Genomic DNA, 20,207 nt, shown 5'->3' with positions numbered 1-20,207 from the left:
GTTAATGCCCGCAACACGGTTTTATGAAAGAGACCTACGATTCATAGGACCTTCAAAATAGTTTTTGTAAAACAATAATCTCAACCTATCGTTAGCCTAATATAAACAGACCTTTGATAGATGTGTAGTAATGATTATGTTTTTCTATCTTATGTAACGTACATACATCATGGGCCTAAATATACACATACTATAGCGTTCTAGCGTAAAGAAACACGCCGAATTTCTCCTGGTTGTTTATTTTCTGAGCACAAGGGCAACTGTAGACGGTAACCCACACCAAAGCAAGAGCAAACAGCAGCCTCAACTCCTAGAACCAGGTGTCACATACAACATCAGTTACAAATGTGATAAATTACTTGATTTTTATATTTAGTAATACAATGATTGGGGAATCAAAACAAAGGGGGAGGAAATGTTCATTACAGAATCGTGACGTGTTTCCGTTGTAGAGGCGTGTTTTGCCGCAGCCTGCTAGCTGCATCAGCTCCATTTGGATTTGCAGATTATTTTTCCAATTAGCTAACGTGAAGGCATACACATTAGTTTATATAGAGTCACACTTTTATAAAATTATGTCAGTTATAAATGGTTTTGTAACTCGAAATTTAAAATAAAGGTAATTCATCAAAGGTAGGTGAGCATTAGCTGTTAGCCTCGCTAGCTGCCAGACACCGGTTGTAAATGAGCAGAGAGGCCGCGTAGTCGCTGCATGCTGGCGTAATGTATCCTTCGTGGGGGAATTACGGTGGATCTCAACAGTCCCAAAATTATGGAGCCGGTAACAACACCGGGAATGCCGCTGGGTTTGGAGGCTCAGGCGGCGCCTCCATCTTCACCAGCCTCCAGGAGCAGCACCTCCAGCAGATGCAGCAGCTGCAGATGCTCCACCAGAAACAGCTCCAGTCGGTGCTACACCACGGAGCGCCCAGCACCGCCGTGTACAACCCTGCACCCTCAGTCGGATATTCAAGCTCTTCATGGCAGTCCCCTGACACTCAAGACAATGCCATTGGGTCTTCGGCCTACTATACTCAGAATAACTCTGCCAATTTGACGATGAGAGGGCCCCCGGCCCAGCCACAAGACATCCAGCCTCCGCCGCCGTCTCAGCCGCACCCAACCGAGTCTCAACCTGCTCCTCCACCCCCAGAACCCCCCTCTGTGAAAACAAAAGTTCCCGAGCACAGTGCACCGAAGCCCATGGAAAACAAGCCCGCGCCCCCTGCTCCCGGGAGTGATAACGCGACATCTTTACAGGTAATAATGTCCTGGGCTTATCCCACCTGTTAACGTTTAAAACAACTTAAGAAAGTGGACATGTGACTTATTCAAAGTGATTAATGCATATCCTATGCATTAGAAATACTAATTGCATTATAATAACCTGATTGTACTCTAAATATCTAAATATAAATAATATATGGCCAAGCAACATCTGCCTTAGATTAATGTTTTTTGTGTAACATTTTGACATGACCCACAGGATCAACAGCAGCAGTGGTACAAACAGCATCTTCAGAACCTTCAAAAGATGAAGCAAGATAGAAGTAAACAAAATCAGAAGGATGGTGGTAGTGCTACAGTGCCGCCGCCACCTCCAACCTCAGAGCCACCCAAAAGAGCACCTCCTCCTCCTCCTCCTAAAGAGGAACCACCGGCCCCACCCCCTCCACCTCCTTCAGAGGTAAGTAACATTTAAACATCACAGCAAAACTTATTCCATCATGACAAGACCATAAAGATTAAATTTGTGCACCAGTGCAACATATACAACAGTGTCCCATGTCTAAAAATATATTATACACTCCTAATCTAGCTGTAATAACTTTTTATTTCTATTTGTAGAACCTCAAGTAAATACAGCTCTGCTCTACTGTATTCAGTTTAAATTCCATAATTGTTTTTCCTACTTGTGCAAGTGTCCAAGTTCTTTTTTAAGAACCAGTGTGCGTTTTTTTTTTCTCCAAGAGCCTTTGAATACTGTCTGGATAGTCATTACTATTGTATGCATAGGGTTTAATGTGGGGTAAAGTGGGGTTTTAATGTGGAGAAACCTGAATCCGTCCATGTAAATACTGCAGATGCTTTACACTCCATGGCCATGTAATTTCATTGGCAAAATATTCAGTCCTCATTTCTGTGTAAACTCCGCACACCCGACTGGGTGACAGGTGCGTAGGAGGTGAAGCACTTGTCTAAAAACTAAAGAAAAACTCCCGCACACTGTCTCACTCTTTTGCAATTTGCAATCTGCAATTTTATTCCATACAACGTTTCAGTCGCTCTGACCTTCTTCAGGTATAAAGACAGCCCCTTCCGCTCCCCTTATATAAATCAAGGGACCGCCCCCTATAGTTTAATCAACCAATAGTCGTAAGACACATGTATTCACAATCAGACCCCAAAAAACACCCGCAAAATTGGCAAAATATTCAAAATGTGTTCTTCTACTGGTCACACGTCCTGATTTTGGCAGACCAGTTTCAGCACTGGAGGGCGCGTATTCTTAGTACATGAGTTCACATATGGGTGGTATGAGAAATCTGATAAAATTCTCTTTTAATTTGTTTTATTAAAAAGAAAAAAAGATGTCTTTCTATATCAATTCCTTCAACATTTTATTGTTTTCCATTGAAAACAGACACATTTCTAAAGCCTGAACCCTGCTCTTACTGACAGAGGATTGACTATAGACCTTGATTAGTGACGGGAAAAAAAAAACAAAAACTCACGAACTAATGACCAGTAATCCAGGCATTGTCCTTAAAGACGGGGTATTATACTTCTATGGGTTATTAACTGCTAACACATAACGTATGTAGATCACCATGTTACCTTTTATTCATTGTTTTGAAAATGCTGTTTGCTGACAACAACATATTAAGTTTAACTTTTGTTTTTGAAGCTCTCCCTTCCCTTTACTCTCCCTTTAGATTGCTAAAAACAAAAGAGCGAGCATCCCACTAATGAAATGTCAAGTTGCTGTGCACACTTTTGTATCATGTTTTTTATATTTATAGAGAATTGTCATGTGTGATGTACCCTCTTGGGCTGAGCATTGCACCAAATCTTACAGCTGACTGTTAGGAGGATTCGAATAGGACCAGGGAGATTACTGAAATTACTGAAAATATGCATGGTATGTTTTTGATGGGGGAACAACATTATGACATGGTAGAAAGCTGCACAAAATTGATTTTGCATAATATCTCCTCTTTTTAATATTCATGGTAATCCAGGATAATAATATAAATGCTAGCTCCTTAGACCAGTACCTTTAGATTGAATGCAGCCAAAAAACATCTTGATTTGGTAAACACTGTCTAAATGATCTTTGAAACCACATGCTTGTGTACTTGCATCTCCATCTTGTCGGTTACACAGGACTGATTTTGTCACCTACAAAAGTGACTGAGCAAGTCTGTGCTGTCTGGAAGAGTCTCTTAAAGGCCAGACCTTAATACTGCACGCTGTATTAGGGATGGGACAATAAACAATAATATAATTTATTGTGATAAAAAGGGTAGACAATAATGGTTCAGGGGACATTTTATATAATCATGATAATCGCCAACAAAGATAATCGTCATTGTGTCACCAGAATGTGCAGAAGAAACATACTTATTCACGATGATCTGTTCTAGATGTTTTCACTTTCACAGTTGTTTAAATGTGGAACCTCATAGTATTCAAATGATAATTATTCATATCCGGAACATTCTTAAACTCTCAGCATTTTTAATAATTATCGTGATGTAATCATTAACTGAAATAATTTTGGCCATGATAATCATGACCTCAAATTTCAGTATTGTCCCATGTGAACAGACTTATTTTCTAGTGCAAACCAATATCACATTATCACAATATCACATTAATTTATTAGGGCCATTATGATGTGCTTTGATTCAGATGGATTACTTGCTCTAATATTTTTTAGGTTCAATCAGTGTTAAAGATATTTTGAGCAAATTGAATTGGTGGAGTTGGTGCAATCACAAAAGGCTTAATTAATGCAAAAAGGAAAAAAACTGTCCCAATCAGCAGATTTTCTATTCATGTTTACTTATTATTAAGACTTGTCTTTTGGACGTTACTCTAATATTTTGAAGTATTTTATATTTTACAGCAGTGAAGTGTTTTGGGCTGGTCACCATTTTTCTCCATATATTTATTTCAAGTGGTGTTATTGACATGAAATTTAAAAAGGAAATCAACTTGTGAATTTCTGAATGTTGAGGTTGTAATCAGTTGTGAAAAGACCATTTCACTAAAAAGTGACCAGTCAGGTGCTCCCTTTCTCTTCTAGAGCCAAGGAAGTGGAGAGCTTCAGGACAACTGTTTAAAATTAAAATAATGGGTAATGCACTCAACTGCTATAGGCTTAATGGAGATGCATCGCACACAACTCCATTGTTGATACATTAATAATAATAATAATGATGAAGCATTGGATTTATATAGCACCTTTCAAGACTCCCAAAGTGTTTTACAGTGCGTTATTCATTCACACCACACTCTGTGGTGTTAAGCTACTATTGTAGCCACAGCCGCTCTGACTGAAGCGAGGCTGCTAGTCTGGAATTCCGATGGCACTCATCACAGAATTCCAATATACAGTAAAACCTTCAGAGATGTATCCTTGCATGCATTGAGGTCATTCTCAAATTGTTTCAAGAGAAAGTAAGTCAAGTTACTAGAATGGCTCCTCCTCAATGACCTGATGTGTATCCAGTGGACAATACAGAAAACCAGGCCCTCAGAGCCTTTGGGATGGGTGTTCCTCAAGTATCAGGACCAGAAAATGTTTTATATGCAAATTATTGAATCAGTTTTAGTAAGATGCCCAGCACCTTCTTGTGTTTTACAATATTAAATTAAATATGATCTGTGATTTGATGTCTTGGCATATGTAAATTACTAGGGTTCTTCTTGCCAATATCGGGTGAAAATGTCATACAATAATGACAATAGCACCTTTTTAAAAGTATATCTAGCTACTGAAAAAAGTAAATGTATTGTACAGGTAGAATATTGTTTTTCCAGGGAAATTTTACATGAGAATGATTGGCTATAAACATTTATATTATTTGCATGAATTTTCAGAGTGAAAATGTCAAAAAACCTCCGACACTTACAGACAAAGTAAGTCCCAGCAACCATGTCCCATCTTCATAAGTCATCTCACATAATGTGATGTTTGTTATGTTTTTTCCATATTTTTTTGTCGCACTGCTTAATACATTTTGAAATTATTATTTTGATTTTATGTCTACACATCAATTTATTTAAAGAAGATGGTCATTAAAATATATTATCAGGTTTGGCATTTGTGGATTTTTTTCCACTTTTTTTTAAGAAAATACAATATTGGAATTTCCCCACTGTGGGACTAATAAAGGTATATCTTATCTTATATAATGAAAAATGACAAATTATTAATAATGCTCTGTTTCGATGTGTATCTTAAATGCTGTCCCTACATCATAATACCCAGAATGCAAGGTACGAGGAGGAAAATAATGGTTATTTTTTTATTCATGTTGAAGGCTCGACTGAAGCTTGTCTGTCAGTCCAAACTATAGAATTTGTAAAATTCCATTAACTTCATGCCAAGTTATATTTTGTTTGAAAAATGCCCCAAGTTACCCCAAACTTGTTATTTATAGTTCATAAATTTTGTAACATCATTAGTCTATGTAACAGTTATGTACAAGATGTTCAGTTCATCTCTGCCTTGTTCCCATTCAAAGCCTGAAACTCCTCAGGATCCAGAGGAGGCCGTCCGCCTCCAGCAGCTCCAGGCTGCTGCAGCTCAGTGGCAGCATGTGCAGCAGCAGAGGGCAGGTTTACAGTACCAGGCTCTCATGAAACAACATGAGAATCTTCAGAAAGTCCTCGAACAATATCAACAACTCATTCAGCCACCTCCAAACTTCCAGGTGTGCATTATTGTCTTTTACCTTATAAAAAGAACACACTACATTACAAAAGGTAGTGTGAGAATGTGTTCTTTATGGCGTTACCAAGTAAGCTAACAAACGTTTTTTTTTCCATTACTTCTATTACAAATTGTTTAACAATAATGTATATCTGATTTGCAGAGCATTTAATATAAAATGTACTTAATAAAACAATTGTGTTTTTTTTGTAAATAATAATAATTTATTTTTTATTTGTTTTATTTTTATTTTACTAGACTATGTCGGCTGAAATGCAGTTGAGACATTATAAAACACAGCAGCAACGTTTTGTTCCATTGTATCAAGAGTGGGATCGAACTTTCATGTTATGGTATGAGCAGTTTCAAAGCTATCCCCACAAAGACCAGCTACAAGACTACGAAAGCCAGTGGAAGCAATGGCAGCAGCAGATGAATGCCACAAACGCTCACATTCAGGAACGTGTGGCCACCCTCACTGCAATGGTTCCCTATCCTTCAACTCAATACAGTAGTGGGACTATTGGGCCTGACCATGATCAGTCAAACCAGGAGTCAGTAAACCCAGGTGCTACTGAGTATCCTTCCACTTTTAAAAGTGTTGGAGGTTCACGGTGAGTCTCAGTCATTTTCATAAAAAAACTTGCTAGCCCATGGTAATTTAGAAGACCGCAATTTTTGTTTTCCAGATTTGACCAAACGCAACAGGGATTTGAAGAAGCCTGTGATGCTCCAGAGCAGAGTTTTGATGTTCCCTCACGATTTGATGCTCCCCCAAGATTTGGTGGTCCAGGTTTTGACGGTAGTCCTAGATTTGGTGGTCCACGGCAACGATTCGATGGGCCACAGCAACGATTTGACGGTCCTCGGCAACGCTTTGACGGTCCTCGGCAACGCTTTGACGGTCCTTGGCAACGATTTGACGGGCCTCCGCAACGGTTTGACGGGCCTCCGCAACGGTTTGACGGGCCTCCGCAACGGTTTGACGGGCCGCGGCAGCGTTTTGACGGGCCGCAGCGTTTTGACGGGCCGCAGCGTTTTGACGGGCCGCAGCGCTTTGACGGGCCGCAGCGCTTTGATGGACCGCAGCGTTTTGACGGACCGCAGCGCTTTGATGGACCGCAGCGCTTTGACGGACCGCAGCGATTTGATGGGCCTCCACGATTCGATGGGCCTCAAAGGTTGGACCAGCCACGGCAGCGATTTGATGGTCCTCAAAGATTTGACTCTCCAAGGCAACGTTTTGATGGCCCATCAAGATTTGACCAGCCACCACGGGGCCCCCAACCTCATATTGGCCCACCACAACGACCACCTGCCCCTCTACAACGTCTACCCGTACCACAACAAGAAAAACAACTGGGTCCTCCACCCAAGGCTGGACCTGCTACTAAACAAGCAGCTGAGGAACTAAAAACTGATGAAAAGAAGGATTGTGCATCAACATCAGATAATGACTTGACAGATGACAGCATGATTGGAAATGCAGGATTTTTTGTTCAAAAAGATCCAATACCACAGACACATAAAAGTGACAACCTGTCTGGTGATGAAAAATCCAAACCTACTGATGACAAACCTCCTGTATCAGAGCATTCGGATGTGGCACCTAAATCTGTGGCACAAATTGCGCATAAAGATGAATCAAATCAATCAACCATATTACAACAGGATTCCAAATTATCTACGCCAGGACCACCAAAAGCAGATTCTTCAATACCTTCAGTTGGTAGAGGTCGTGGACAGCCTCAGGTACCCATTCGAGGTCGGGGGCGAGGCCGTGGGCAAATGGAGGAAAGAATATTAAGTGGGTCAAACAGTTCATCATTTGAAAGAGACATAGATGAACAGTCTTATGATTATGGACAATCTGATGCAGAATTAGCCTTGCCTGAGGAGCCACAGGAGTATCACTGGCAAGATCCTTCACATGTGGAGTTTCATGATAATTCAGAGCCAACCGATGAAGAATTGTGGATGCCCAATGATCAATTCTACCCATTAGAAGAAGAATATTATGAAGAACCAGCGGATCACTTTATGGGAAGAGGTGGGCACCCATTGATGAGAGGAAGACCACCAATGCCGATGGGAAGGGGGGGGCATCCCATGGGGAGAGGTGGTCCTCTAATGGGGAGAGGACGTCCTCCCTTCATGAGAGGAGGGCCCCCTATGGGTAGGGGAGGGCCCCCTATGGGTAGAGGAGGGCCTCCTATTGGTAGGGGAGGTAGAGGGGGTCCACCTATGGGTAGAGGGGGTCAACCTATGCCCAGGGGAGGTCCTGCAGTGGCTCGGGCAGGCCCACCACGTGGTCGAGGGGGTCCACTTTTGAGTAGAGGAGGGAAACCAATAGGTAGAGGTGGCCAACAAGTTGGAACAGCCCACACAGATAGCCACTGGGAGGATCCAGAGTTTGCCAAGTATCCACCAGAAGAAGACCAATACTGGGATGAATGGGGACCACCTATGGGTGCAAGAGGTATGAGACCGCCATTTCCACCTGGTCGAGGTCGCCCACCTCGTGGGCATCCATCCTTTACACAAGTCAGACCTCCTCATCCTGTTCATAGACCAGAACATTATGAAATGGACACTGAATTTGACCCCATGTATAATGACCCTCATGGACGTCCAGGGCATTCTGAAGCAGGAAGAGGGAGGGGTCCACCACCACACCCTCATGAAATTGATCTTCAGGAGTGGTATGATGAAGAGGCAGATAGGCAAATGGCATATGGCCGTGGCCCTCCTTCCACTCCACATGAGATTTTGGAGAGAGATGAAATGAGGCGGTCTGTTGGTCATGAAATGAGTAGAGGCACATATCCTTCAGACAAAGAATATGAACAAGATTTGAAAGAGGGGTTTGTTGCAGATTATGGGCATGGAGAGAAACAGTATTGCCGGGCCTCTGATTATCCTCGAGATGTCTATGAATCACAGTGGGACAGAGAAGCTCCTCTGTCTGAGAGGAGATATCCCCCTCGTTTGTTACCAACAGAGTTGCACAGAGATGAACCCTGGGCTGAAGAGAGAGATAGAGGTTACCCATATACTCATGAAGAGCGAGACCGGCCAAGAGGAGAACTTCGAATAAGGGAATATGGAGATGAACCTCATTATCGACAGGACGATCCTTCTTATTCTGTGACGCGCTCTAGACTATCCCCTCTTCCAGAAAGACACTATCCAGACTATGAACCTAGACCTGCTTATCAGGAAAAGAGAGATGTGTCTTTAGAAAGACCAGCACCTGCTGTTGAGGCAGTTTCAAACTTACCAGAAAGCTCACTTGATCCTGTAACACAAGGAACGAGTGCAGGTGGTCTACTGGCTCTTTCTCAGAGGCAACATGAGATCATCTTAAAAGCAGCTCAAGAACTGAAAATGATTAGGTAACCTATATTATTCTGTGTATTAGCCTTTGACTAAGCTTTTGAATTTACATGCCAATTTCTCTCCAGGGAGTTGCAAGAAACAAAGCCATCTAGTGTTGAACCCCAGCCTGCTCCTATTGTACCTGACATTTTACCTGAGCTTCCTGCTGGTCTTCTTGGTCTAGAGATTCCACCAGATATTAAAAATGTATTAAAGGTATTTAAAAAAAATTGTGTAAGAAGGTAATTTAAAAAAATATACTGATATATATTTTTCACTCCTTCTCAGGGTATAGCTTCACAATCTACAACTAAAGAAGCTCTGTCTGGAGATGGCACGCCTGCTACCACTGATTATCAGCTACGTCTTCAAACTCCAGTTCTCCCAAAGACTGTAGATTATGCGCATGGGCATGGTAGGATTGATATTGCTTTATGACTTGCTGGAACCAGTATCCTTGTAATGTGAATATTGTGTTGGCATTTTTTTTTAGAGCCTGGGGCTACTGTTGAGAAAATATCTTATGGTGAAAGAATAATCTTAAGACCAGATCCTTTGCCATCTGAAAGAGGCTATGAAAAAGGTACTTTTGACAAAATATTGAATGTAGTCAATAAACAACTTTCTTATACTGCCTTTACAACTCTGATTAATACTTTTTTGTGCTTTTTTGTATTCTAGAACCCCTAGGTCTGCGAAATCCTTACAGCAGAGACCACTATGAAAGACGGGACCTGTATTTGGACCGCCGAGACTACAGTAGAGAGAGAGAATACAGAGAAAAGTTACCTGAAAGAGAGAAATATGAGAGAGAGCGGTATACATCAAGAGATGACAGGTAACTCTATGCCAAATAGAAGACCCTTTTTTCTACACTTCTATTATATTTTTTCTTATTTGCTTTTTTATTCAAGCACACAGTGTTTGACTGAAGAAAGGTATTGCATCACATTATGTAATGCACTGTAATAAATCACTTGTGTGTTATTAGAATTTAGTATTTATTATAAAACCTTTTTTAAAGATCTGCAGTGCCTCGCACAGGATACCGTGAGAGGGAGAGAGAAAGGGATGTTCGAGAGCGAGACCATAGTGGCAGTCGTGACCGTGAACATTATGGAAGACCCGACTACGACAGAGCACCTTACAGGCAATCAAGTCTGGAACGGGAGCGATACAGCCATGGACCCTCACCCCACGGTATGTTCAGTTTGCTATAATATTCATAAACAATGTTATGTGTTTCAATGTTTATGTATTTCATTTCTGATTCAGAAAGCGTTAGTTTGTCATATGTTAATTTGTGTATGTATGCAATAAAATTATAGATCAATAAATATGGAATTATGAAATGCATTAGAAAATGGCTTTAAATGTGTGATCTGTACATTTAAGAGTCTAAGGGAACTGTAGAATGGAAAGTATAATGGTCAGTATTCACTTGAAAAAGTATTTTATTGACTTTTCTAGTGGAACGTAGAAGCTATGAAGATCGAATTCCTCCCCCTCCAGTGTTGCCACCTCCTGCTCAGCCTTCAGCTCGACTTGAAAAGAAACCAGAATTGAAGAACATTGATGATATTCTTAAAATGCCTGGCAGATTGTCTCGACCCGACAGGGTAATTTAAGTGGCTATGAATGTATCTGTATATAAATAGTATTTATTAGTTTAACACTTCGCTCTATCCTTGATAGATTGTCATCATAATGAGAGGTCTCCCGGGAAGTGGAAAAAGTCATGTTGCAAAGCTCATTAGAGTAAGCCTAATGTTTATATGTGTAAACTTGCATGCTTTTTTTTAGTAACTTAACCAGCTTGTGTAACACATAAAAGTAACTTCTGTGTTAAGGACAAAGAAGTCCACTGTGGAGGTGCACCACCACGGGTTATTGTTCTGGATGATTATTTCATGACAGAAGTTGAAAAAGTTGAAAAAGACCCTGATACTGGGAGAAGGGTTAAAACTAAGGCAAGTTCTGTTTATTGTTGCTGATTGGCAATTGAACAAACAACATTTATTGTGAGGTTGTTTTAATATTTAGGTTCTGGAATATGAATATGAGCCAGAAATGGAAGAAACTTATCGGAGCAGCATGCTTAAAACATTCAAGAAAACCTTAGACGATGGATTTTTCCCATTCATCATATTAGACACTATTAATGATCGAGTGAAGCACTTTGACCAGTTCTGGAGTGCAGCAAAGACGAAAGGGTTTGAGGTATGACTTGTGTTTTGTCATTGCTTTTTTCTCGCTCTCTTTTTTGCAAATTTAAGTCTTTGTTTCATAGGTGTACCTTGCTGAAATCAGTGCTGATGTTCAGACATGTGCAAAGAGAAACGTCCATGGACGCAAAGTGAAGGATATAACTAAGGTAAGTTTGAGAAGGTTCCAATAAAGAAGTTTTTTAAAAAATGCTTATACTTATTGGATGACCACTAAAACTGCATTTTCTGTTTTACAGATAGCCAATAACTGGGAGCCATCTCCAAGTCATATGGTGTGTTTAGATGTTCGTTCCATTCTGCAGGATGCTGCTATAGAGGAGGCAAGTTCTACAAGATCTTAACACCCATTAGATTTTTTGATTTTGTACTGGTTATGTTATTTGTTGTGTTACAGGTGGAGATGGAGGATTTTAATCCTGATGATGAAGTTAAGCAACCCAAGAAGGAAGAGGAAGAGGAGAGTGATCAGGTAGGACATGCCTCCTCTATTTAATTACTTTATTACACTTATTGTAATTATCTTAAGAATCTTGATCCTAGTCTCAAGGCCACCTATGTGCAAAAGAATGCATCTGAAATAATGTATATGACATGCTAATTCGATAACCTACTATGACGTCCTCAGAAATGTATCAGTTGTAAACCCAGCATCTATAATGACTTCACATCAAAAAATGACTGGATTTGGGTCGTTTTAGGTCACTTTTGGTTTCCTAGGCCAATATTAAATCAAGGCTTTAAAGGTCTTGTCTTGCCCACAAAACCTATAAAAGGCAGTACCATCATTCTTGTTTGCATTTTTTGTGAAAATACTCATGATCATATCAAATCATAGTTATTACAGTATGATCAATACATTAAAGTTATGCAATATGTTGGATGTTCCACTCCCCCTTCCTTGATTTGTAATCTTTTTTCCCACTGAAAAACAACATCCACCTTTCCTGCTCACCAACTGATATTAGTAAAGGAAAATAGTCATATGTTTAGAATATAAAACTGAATTGATAGACTTCATATTTGAAAAGGGACAGTGTAGATTTAATAATGAAATAATTTATTGACCATGGACTTGTTTCAAGAAGCAGGCATAACTCAACTTTTGAGTTTCAAATTAAGTTCAAATTAATTAATTTAACCTAATTAAGTTAGCCATCATGTATAGCCCATTATGCACCAACCTGCCATCCACCGCCTATCAAGGATGCAAAGTGATCCACTCTGCTCTGTGCAGCCATGCTGGAACAACCACACTGCCTACGGTAAGATCTGTACATGTGCCTGACACATCCTCATGTTATCAAGGAAATTCATGAGGAAAATAATATGAATTTATTGTAAAAGAGCTGTTCAATAATTACAAGCAAACACAAACTTTAGAACTTAAGTTGTACCAAATACAAAGACATAGAGGAGAAGAAAGTGGCGCAGCCATCGAATTTTGTATAAATATCTAAGATATCTAATACCCATTGATTTCCCAGAGGGAAACTCATGACCTATCAGAGCGCTCCTTTGACAAAGATGTCCTCTGCCAATTACACATTCAGAAACTTCTCATGTGAGACCGAACTGCGTCCTTCGAGGGCCAATGACACTCTCCAGGTCAAAGACTCTTGCTACTGACAACGCCGTATGTTCCGTCAGCCTATTTTGGGCCACCAGCGAATTTGTGTGCACTGGCTTCACTCTGTAAACCTAACCTGGTCCAGAGCTGGTTTTATTCTTCTGACTATGAATTTAACCAGATTCTGGTCCTGGAGGAGCAGTCTGATTGGACATTTCACTCCCTCATTCACAGAAGTATGCTGATTAATGGTGAAGATTTTACTTTATATGGTCAGTTCAGTTTCCACTGTAATACATTTTGTGTCATTTTATAATAGTATAAGTCCCTGCTCCCAATATCTTCCTGAATTAATTTTGTCAGTTCGAGTTTAATATCAAGCAAATAGTCAACCTTGATTTATTAATTTTTTTTTTCTGTCAGGTTAAATTCCATGTTAGGCCATCTATACTTCAAATACTCAAATATAAATTCTAAGAGTTACCACAAATGACGGTGTATGAAATTACTTAAAAGTTTTAAATATTTAATGCTCTACAAAGTACAAGTATGATGTAATTAACACAATGTGTGTTTAGGCATCATACCAACTATTCATTAAAGAATAACGTAACACAGTAGCAGTAGGCAAGCAGACTTGGGGTGAACATCAATATTTATAATACACTTATAATGCCACTTTTTACTCAAACTACATTGCAAGTTGATATATTTATTTTTGCTGACATATTAAATGCATATATAATAAGCCATTTTGGAGTCAAACTAGAGAAGCCTTCAGCTGCATAGTTTATTAATATTTGTATATATTGGACTGTATTTGACGAGGCTGGTCAGTGGTCTATTTGTTTCTTCACAGATTTGTCTTACTCTTACATATCATTTATGCAGCTGAGCCTTCAGTACTATTGTTATCTGTCATTATTGTTATGCATCTAGAAACCATATGAGTGACACACGATAGGTCTACAGATGTGTAATGCACTTACTACACAAAATGCACTGGCCAGACAGGGACACTTAATAATACTATTATAATAATAATACAGTGTCACAAAGTCACATTAAACACAGCCCTGCGTTAAAACTGCACCTTATCACCTCTCAGATGCAAATCAAAGCCACGTCTTTCCTGAAAAAATGTCTTCTATTTCCCTAAAGCGAAGTAGGTCTAGAATAGCCACATTTTCGTCCACATGTGTAAAAGTCCTGTTACTCCTTTACCACAGTTGCTTCATAAACACACAGGCCACAGACTAGGTTCCAGCTCTCTCCTGCCAGTCACTCCACTGCTCCATCTGGATACTCAATTTCACAGACTAGATGTTAGTAAAACAGACAGTCATTTAATCAAATAGTGAGCCATTTTTGGAGCTGAACACTAGAAAAGTGAAGCTAAAGGCGAGTTATTTTAGTCACCTGAAAGTGTTGAAAGTTAACGCTGCTGCTATCTCCTGCTGCACATGCACACTTACTAGAAATCTCTTCAGATGTCAGACTCTTCCATGGCTTTATTCAGTGCTGTTTGAGCCTGCTGTTGTTGACTGAGAAGCACATGTTGAGACTGCTAGGATGCAGTTTGCTCAATGGGCAATAGGGTGTACTAAACGCCGTGACTTCGGACATGCCTTTAACAGGCAGAAGCAAGGGAACATTGGATCATGTGGATATAATTCAAAACTATTTAATTATACTTTTACACAGGGTGATTTTAGATGGTATTTGGTAAGCACTGCTTGCCTTGATTGCCCAGACTGCACACCACTGAAACATCTGACTTCATGTAAAACCTGAATATAACTTAACCAGAGGCACAGGACCTTCTTTGTTCTTCTAAGATTGCAGCCGCCTTTTTTCTCTTCAGGTAAACCCAAGCTCAGTGCTCAAACTGTACCCCAAACCTGCTGTCTGAAATAGGAATCTCCGAGTTGACTTTGGCTGAGTAGGTTAATTTGAAGTCAAGAATTAAGCTTTGGGTCAGTTGAACCTGCTTTTTGAAATTGGGCCCATGTCATGTGAAAAGGTTGCCCAAGTAAAATGTACTGTAACTATGCCTGATATTATTTACAGTGAGCATCAGTGGCCACACAACTATGTATCATATTTTTGCAGTCTTCTTCAGAAATCTTTAGTTTTTTTCCCCTTTTTTTTCTTATTTGGACCAATGTTTGGAGGCATCCACGGATGTTTGGGTGATCCTTTGTGAATATCCTGTTTCCAGACTTAAAATCACTGTTATTTAAAAAGAATAATAAATAATCATTGTTAACAATATATTATTCTAAAGCCCTGTTAGCACACTCATTCACTTGGCTGTACTTATTTACCTGAATACAGATGTGGTAATATTCCACTGGGAACTTATCAGTTGTACCTTTTTGATTTTGGTACAGACTGTGGGTATGGAGACACTGACTGCAATACATATGTCATCCACTGGAGGGCACGTGTGTCTTGCCTCACATTAACCTGATAGACTTATGACAAATATTTGTGTAAATATATAAACACATGTTTATAAATATTTTTAGAGCACCGTTCTGAAAAATCTGCATAGTTTGCCCAATAGGCTTAACTGTGCAAGATGAGAACTGAAAAAGCACCCAGCTTTGATTGTGATTTAATACAGTTAAATATTTTAATGTAACACGCATCTTTTATCTGAGCATCACTGCAGTTTGTACATTAACATTTAGTATAGGATTCACAATATTCAGTTTGATTATATATATCTATATATCTATATATCTATCTATATATATATATATATATATATATATATATATATATATATTATATATCGCTCTCTCTCTATATCTCTATCTATCTATATAAATAAATAAATAAACTTATAGAATATAAGAATATATATATATATACACACACACACACTATTGAACTGTAGAAAAATTAAGGTAGTGTGTATTGCAAACTAAAAAGGTAATAATATAAATTATAATAAAATTATAATGATAAAATATTATATCATTATTATTCATTGAATTTGTATAGCTCTTTTCTGGACACTCCCTCTACTACAGAATTTCATGTAATAAACTGTTTAACTTATTTTGAAAAACACTTTGTTTGATGTTTGATACTTTGACACAAACCAAAATGTCTAGGTTAAGCATGTACATTTAAAGTAAATGTGATCTATGATCTGTATTTAAATCTTGCTCTCTAATAATCACTTTAAACAAATAATACATTTTTAGGAGTTAATGGAACTTAAAAATAGTGGTATCTGACATCGTGCTGGTGTTCCAAATAAATAGTCATTTTTTGGGGAACCACTAATATTTAATCTTGCACAAAATCGGCGTTCTTCGTTGAACGTATTTTTTGTGACTTTTGCACATGACAGTGGTAAGTCTGTCAGATTATTCATCGTGAGTACCACCACAAGAAGCCACAAAATCTACATTGCATTTTGCTTAAGTGAGTTGAGTGAACCTAGTTTTGCTAAGAAAAGCTACATTAAAAAAACAAACATTGCTCCTTAGTTGGTGGATAGTATTCCAACCATCCAGAGAAGAACTGCTGGAGGTTTACCACAACCAATGTAGGAGAAGATTGTTAAATGAGAGGTGAGATTTTTTAGAGTTGATGTTTAGGACAGGGACAATTAATGGACAAATTAAGTTCCTTTATCAGGTGAATATTTAGCTATCAAAGTCTCTAAATGAACATTTGGCAAAGTTATTATAGAGTTTATAACTTGGTTTCATTGTTTTTGTCTTTTATTGTTGTTACCATGTTTATTTCAGCCAAAACTTTCCTTCCTGTTCTTCTTGTCCCATTGATGCCTGGAGATTTAACTCTACAGTCTTTCTTTATGTAATATAGGGCTACCTACCAAAAAGCAAATGGGAGATGGACACATCTGAAGCAAAACTCGGTATGCATTCTTTTTTTTTTTCTTCTTTTTTTTCATCATTTATCACTGGCCAAAAATGGCCATGCCTGTCTGTGTCACACAAAGTACTCTGGTTAAATGTAGTATGACGATCATATTGTTTACTCCTTTTTAACTTTCAACGATTACAGCATATATAAATTGGCAATTCCAAAGGCTGCTATTTAGTTGATGTGCTCTCTGCAAACAGCTCAGGTTGAGGGTTTCTATGCAGTGTGTTGTATAAAATTGGCTAACCCACCCTGTAGTTTAGACCTCCACAAACATGTCCTGAGACACTTAAGCAGGTAATTTGACTTGAATCCTGAATTAAAATGAAATTTCAATCATGATGCATAAAAACAATATGTTTTAAGAAACATATTGTTCTATTCTAAATATATATGCTTCTATGAATAAAAAGAGTTGAGGCTGAATTGGCAAATTTATCGCTGTACAGCTGTTGAAATCAAGAATTATACTGGCCTGTTAAATGAATAGCACACAATGATGTAAGTCAGTTGACATGGCCTTGCATTATTATACTAATATGAATTTTCACTTAAAGACAATGATTCCTATTAATTAGCGTGTGGTTATAGTTACAACTCTCAACCTGGGTAAAAAATGTACCATATGTAAATAAGTGTCAACTTTAGTCAGAAATACTTGGTACTGAGTTTGCATGCTGACTCCTCTTAGGCAGCACATGATGTTATTATTCATTTGAACAGACCGGTTGGATGGCCTGAGCATCACTGGGAAGAGAAAACGTGACAGTGACCACACATCCGGCTTAGAGGACTTCCTCCAGCTTCCAGACGACTATGCCACACGCCGCTCCCAACCTGGAAAGAAGAGGGTAAACAGGCTCAGCAAATAAGTCATTCCAACTATTTCTATCATTTTAATTCTTATATTTGACCTGAAAACCTTTGCTCTTGCTTCGCAGGTCCGATGGGCAGATTTAGAGGAGCAGAAGAACGCAGATCTGAAACGAGCTATTGGTTTTGTGGTTGGTCAAACGGACTGGGAGCGAATAACAGATGACAGCGGGCAGCTGGCACAGAGAGCGCTCAACCGCACAAAGTATTTCTGAAGAGGGCATCTTTTATTAACTCACCTAATGGTAAGATTTTCATTTTTGATAAAAGCATCGGTCAATGTTGGTTAATGTTTTGAAAATAAGGAGATACAGTTAATACATATAAGATTTATAAGACCTGTTGCCTTTGATAATTGTGCTACAGTTAAAATCGTGACTTGTATTTTGCTTGCCTGTTCGTCTTTTATATTTATGAAATTAACTGAATACGGTTGAATTAAATACTTGGTGTAGTTGATGTTGTCAGTTGAATTTTGTGGTGTTAGTGTGAGATGAAGTGTGAGATGAAATGTGAAGCATTAGCTAAGACAAAAAAGATTAAAATAACTAAGACTTTTCATTTTATTATAGGTCATGTGATGATATCGAAGATGCTCTTTCCTGACGCTTAATGTACCCAGCGATTGTTACTTTCTTTAACCAGAATTAAATTTCATTTTTTAATGTCTCTATCATATAAACTCGTAGTTCTGTTTATTTCAGTCATGTGGCTTGTATTAAGTTTTTTGCTGTTTTATATATATATATTTCATGCTCTCAACTGTATTTCTGTCTAAAATGTATACTTGAAACGACAATAAAACCTACACAATTATGAAACTTGTACATTGTAGTTCCATTGCCTTTTAGTGATGCGATGTGTCATTATTTAAAGAAGACGCATTAGAAACTGATCTACCAGATAATTATTTTTCCTTTTTTTTAAAAATATGTAACTTTTTTTCAGTAGAACATCTGTAAATGCAGAACCATGGACGGGGATGAGTGACGGGTAAAAACGTAAATTATCTGAGCACTCATCCACAAAGTTAAGTGATACAGGGTTACTCAAACATGCATGAATCATTCAAAATGCAGCTCTTAAGATAATAACGACACAGCCACACATTTCAATGGTGGCATTCCAGTTTGGGAATTACATTTTAGGTGAATCCTTATTGGTGCTAGTTAAACATACATTTTTAGATTTGAAGATGGTAACAGAATTCAATGGCACGGCATGGCACATAGTATAATTTGATGATCTTGTCTAAGAGAATTTTGGTGCCTCAACATGTCTGTAAATCAACAGCTGTGGCTCTTGACCAGCTTTTTGCACTTCTGCAACATGCACGTTACCATATTGGATACCCTCATGATCTGTCCTGTCATACCGTAGAAGCATGAATTTCTTAAAGTTGCACTATGCAACTTTTCTGTCTGCAACTGCTTGTATACAAGGGGATGTCATTGCCTTGTCTAAAATGTACCTCAATATTACATCAAAGTTATCTCTATGGAGACCAGCAGGTGACTTAGTAATAGCTCAGATGTGTGGCAAGTTGACCCTCTCAGGTACATGAATTTTGGGGTAAGACAGATACCTGGAAATGTGTGATATTAGTTTGTTGTTAAGTGCCATAATGTGGAGCATTCCTGACAAACCAATACTATCACCATGGAGATAGCCACCAGAAAAGGCACGTTGCATTTTGTATTGTAAAGTTTGCTCCATTTATTGCTTATCCTGTTTTATTTGTACCTCATCTTACATTGTGTATATTTGATTTTAGCCCTGATTTGAGTGCATAGAAAATGCCACTGTTGGGTGCAGAGAATGAAGCATTTTAAAGACAAAAAAGATCTTTGAGCATCAAGAAGTATTTTGTAGTGAAGACAATTTGAGAGCTGAAATAATCCAAGCAAGTCTCGTGATGGTGTGCAAACGTGGAGGAGCATTTCCTGAAGTGAAGGTTTCGACAGAAGAACGGTGGAACTCAATGTTTGGAGCTCTTGAGAGGAAGACGGCCTACGTATGCACGGATACAAACATGCCTTCATGTAACTGCCCTTGAGTTATACAGCTGACCAGAAGATGAGATGGATGAGTGCATCATTACAAGATATAACTGAAGACTCAAGTGCAGGCTCATTTGGATACAAACTTTATTGGTGTCATCATTTTTGTAAGTATTAGCATTTCAAATGTATTTGATTTATATTTATACAATGAACATGCAGACTTTGTAGTTCACAAAAAAATGTTTTACTGTAATTGTAGATAAAATTTTACTTAAGTATCATAATTGTATTACTGTCTTTCAGTG

At 38.6% G+C, this 20,207-nt stretch overlaps 1 protein-coding gene across 3 annotated transcripts; it reads left to right on the top strand.

The window, feature by feature from the left end:
• The first annotated feature begins 445 nt into the window (after positions 1–445).
• On the top strand, positions 446–18,723 carry ylpm1 (YLP motif containing 1). 3 transcript variants are annotated; one of them, XM_055232168.1, is made up of 23 exons: positions 556–1,260; positions 1,487–1,687; positions 5,110–5,148; positions 5,757–5,945; positions 6,203–6,558; positions 6,634–9,339; positions 9,409–9,538; positions 9,611–9,737; positions 9,816–9,905; positions 10,004–10,160; positions 10,237–10,260; positions 10,347–10,522; positions 10,793–10,941; positions 11,018–11,080; positions 11,173–11,292; positions 11,366–11,542; positions 11,613–11,696; positions 11,787–11,870; positions 11,945–12,019; positions 16,967–17,018; positions 17,750–17,877; positions 17,968–18,144; positions 18,472–18,723. In XM_055232168.1, exons 1-22 carry the CDS (start codon positions 724–726, stop codon positions 18,112–18,114), a joined length of 5,811 nt encoding a protein of 1,936 aa, XP_055088143.1. In that variant the 5' UTR covers positions 556–723; the 3' UTR covers positions 18,115–18,144; positions 18,472–18,723. The 3 variants fall into 3 exon arrangements, with proteins under 3 accessions (XP_055088145.1, XP_055088143.1, XP_055088144.1); XM_055232169.1 differs by lacking the exon at positions 5,110–5,148 and having other exon boundaries at positions 18,472–18,667; XM_055232170.1 differs by lacking the exons at positions 5,110–5,148; positions 10,237–10,260 and having other exon boundaries at positions 446–1,260.
• Positions 18,724–20,207: the final 1,484 nt, after the last annotated feature.

Source organism: Periophthalmus magnuspinnatus, chromosome 24 (genome assembly GCF_009829125.3).
Source record: "Periophthalmus magnuspinnatus isolate fPerMag1 chromosome 24, fPerMag1.2.pri, whole genome shotgun sequence".
NCBI classification, from domain to species: Eukaryota; Metazoa; Chordata; class Actinopteri; order Gobiiformes; family Gobiidae; genus Periophthalmus; species Periophthalmus magnuspinnatus.
This window is presented reverse-complemented; position numbering and strand designations above follow the sequence as displayed.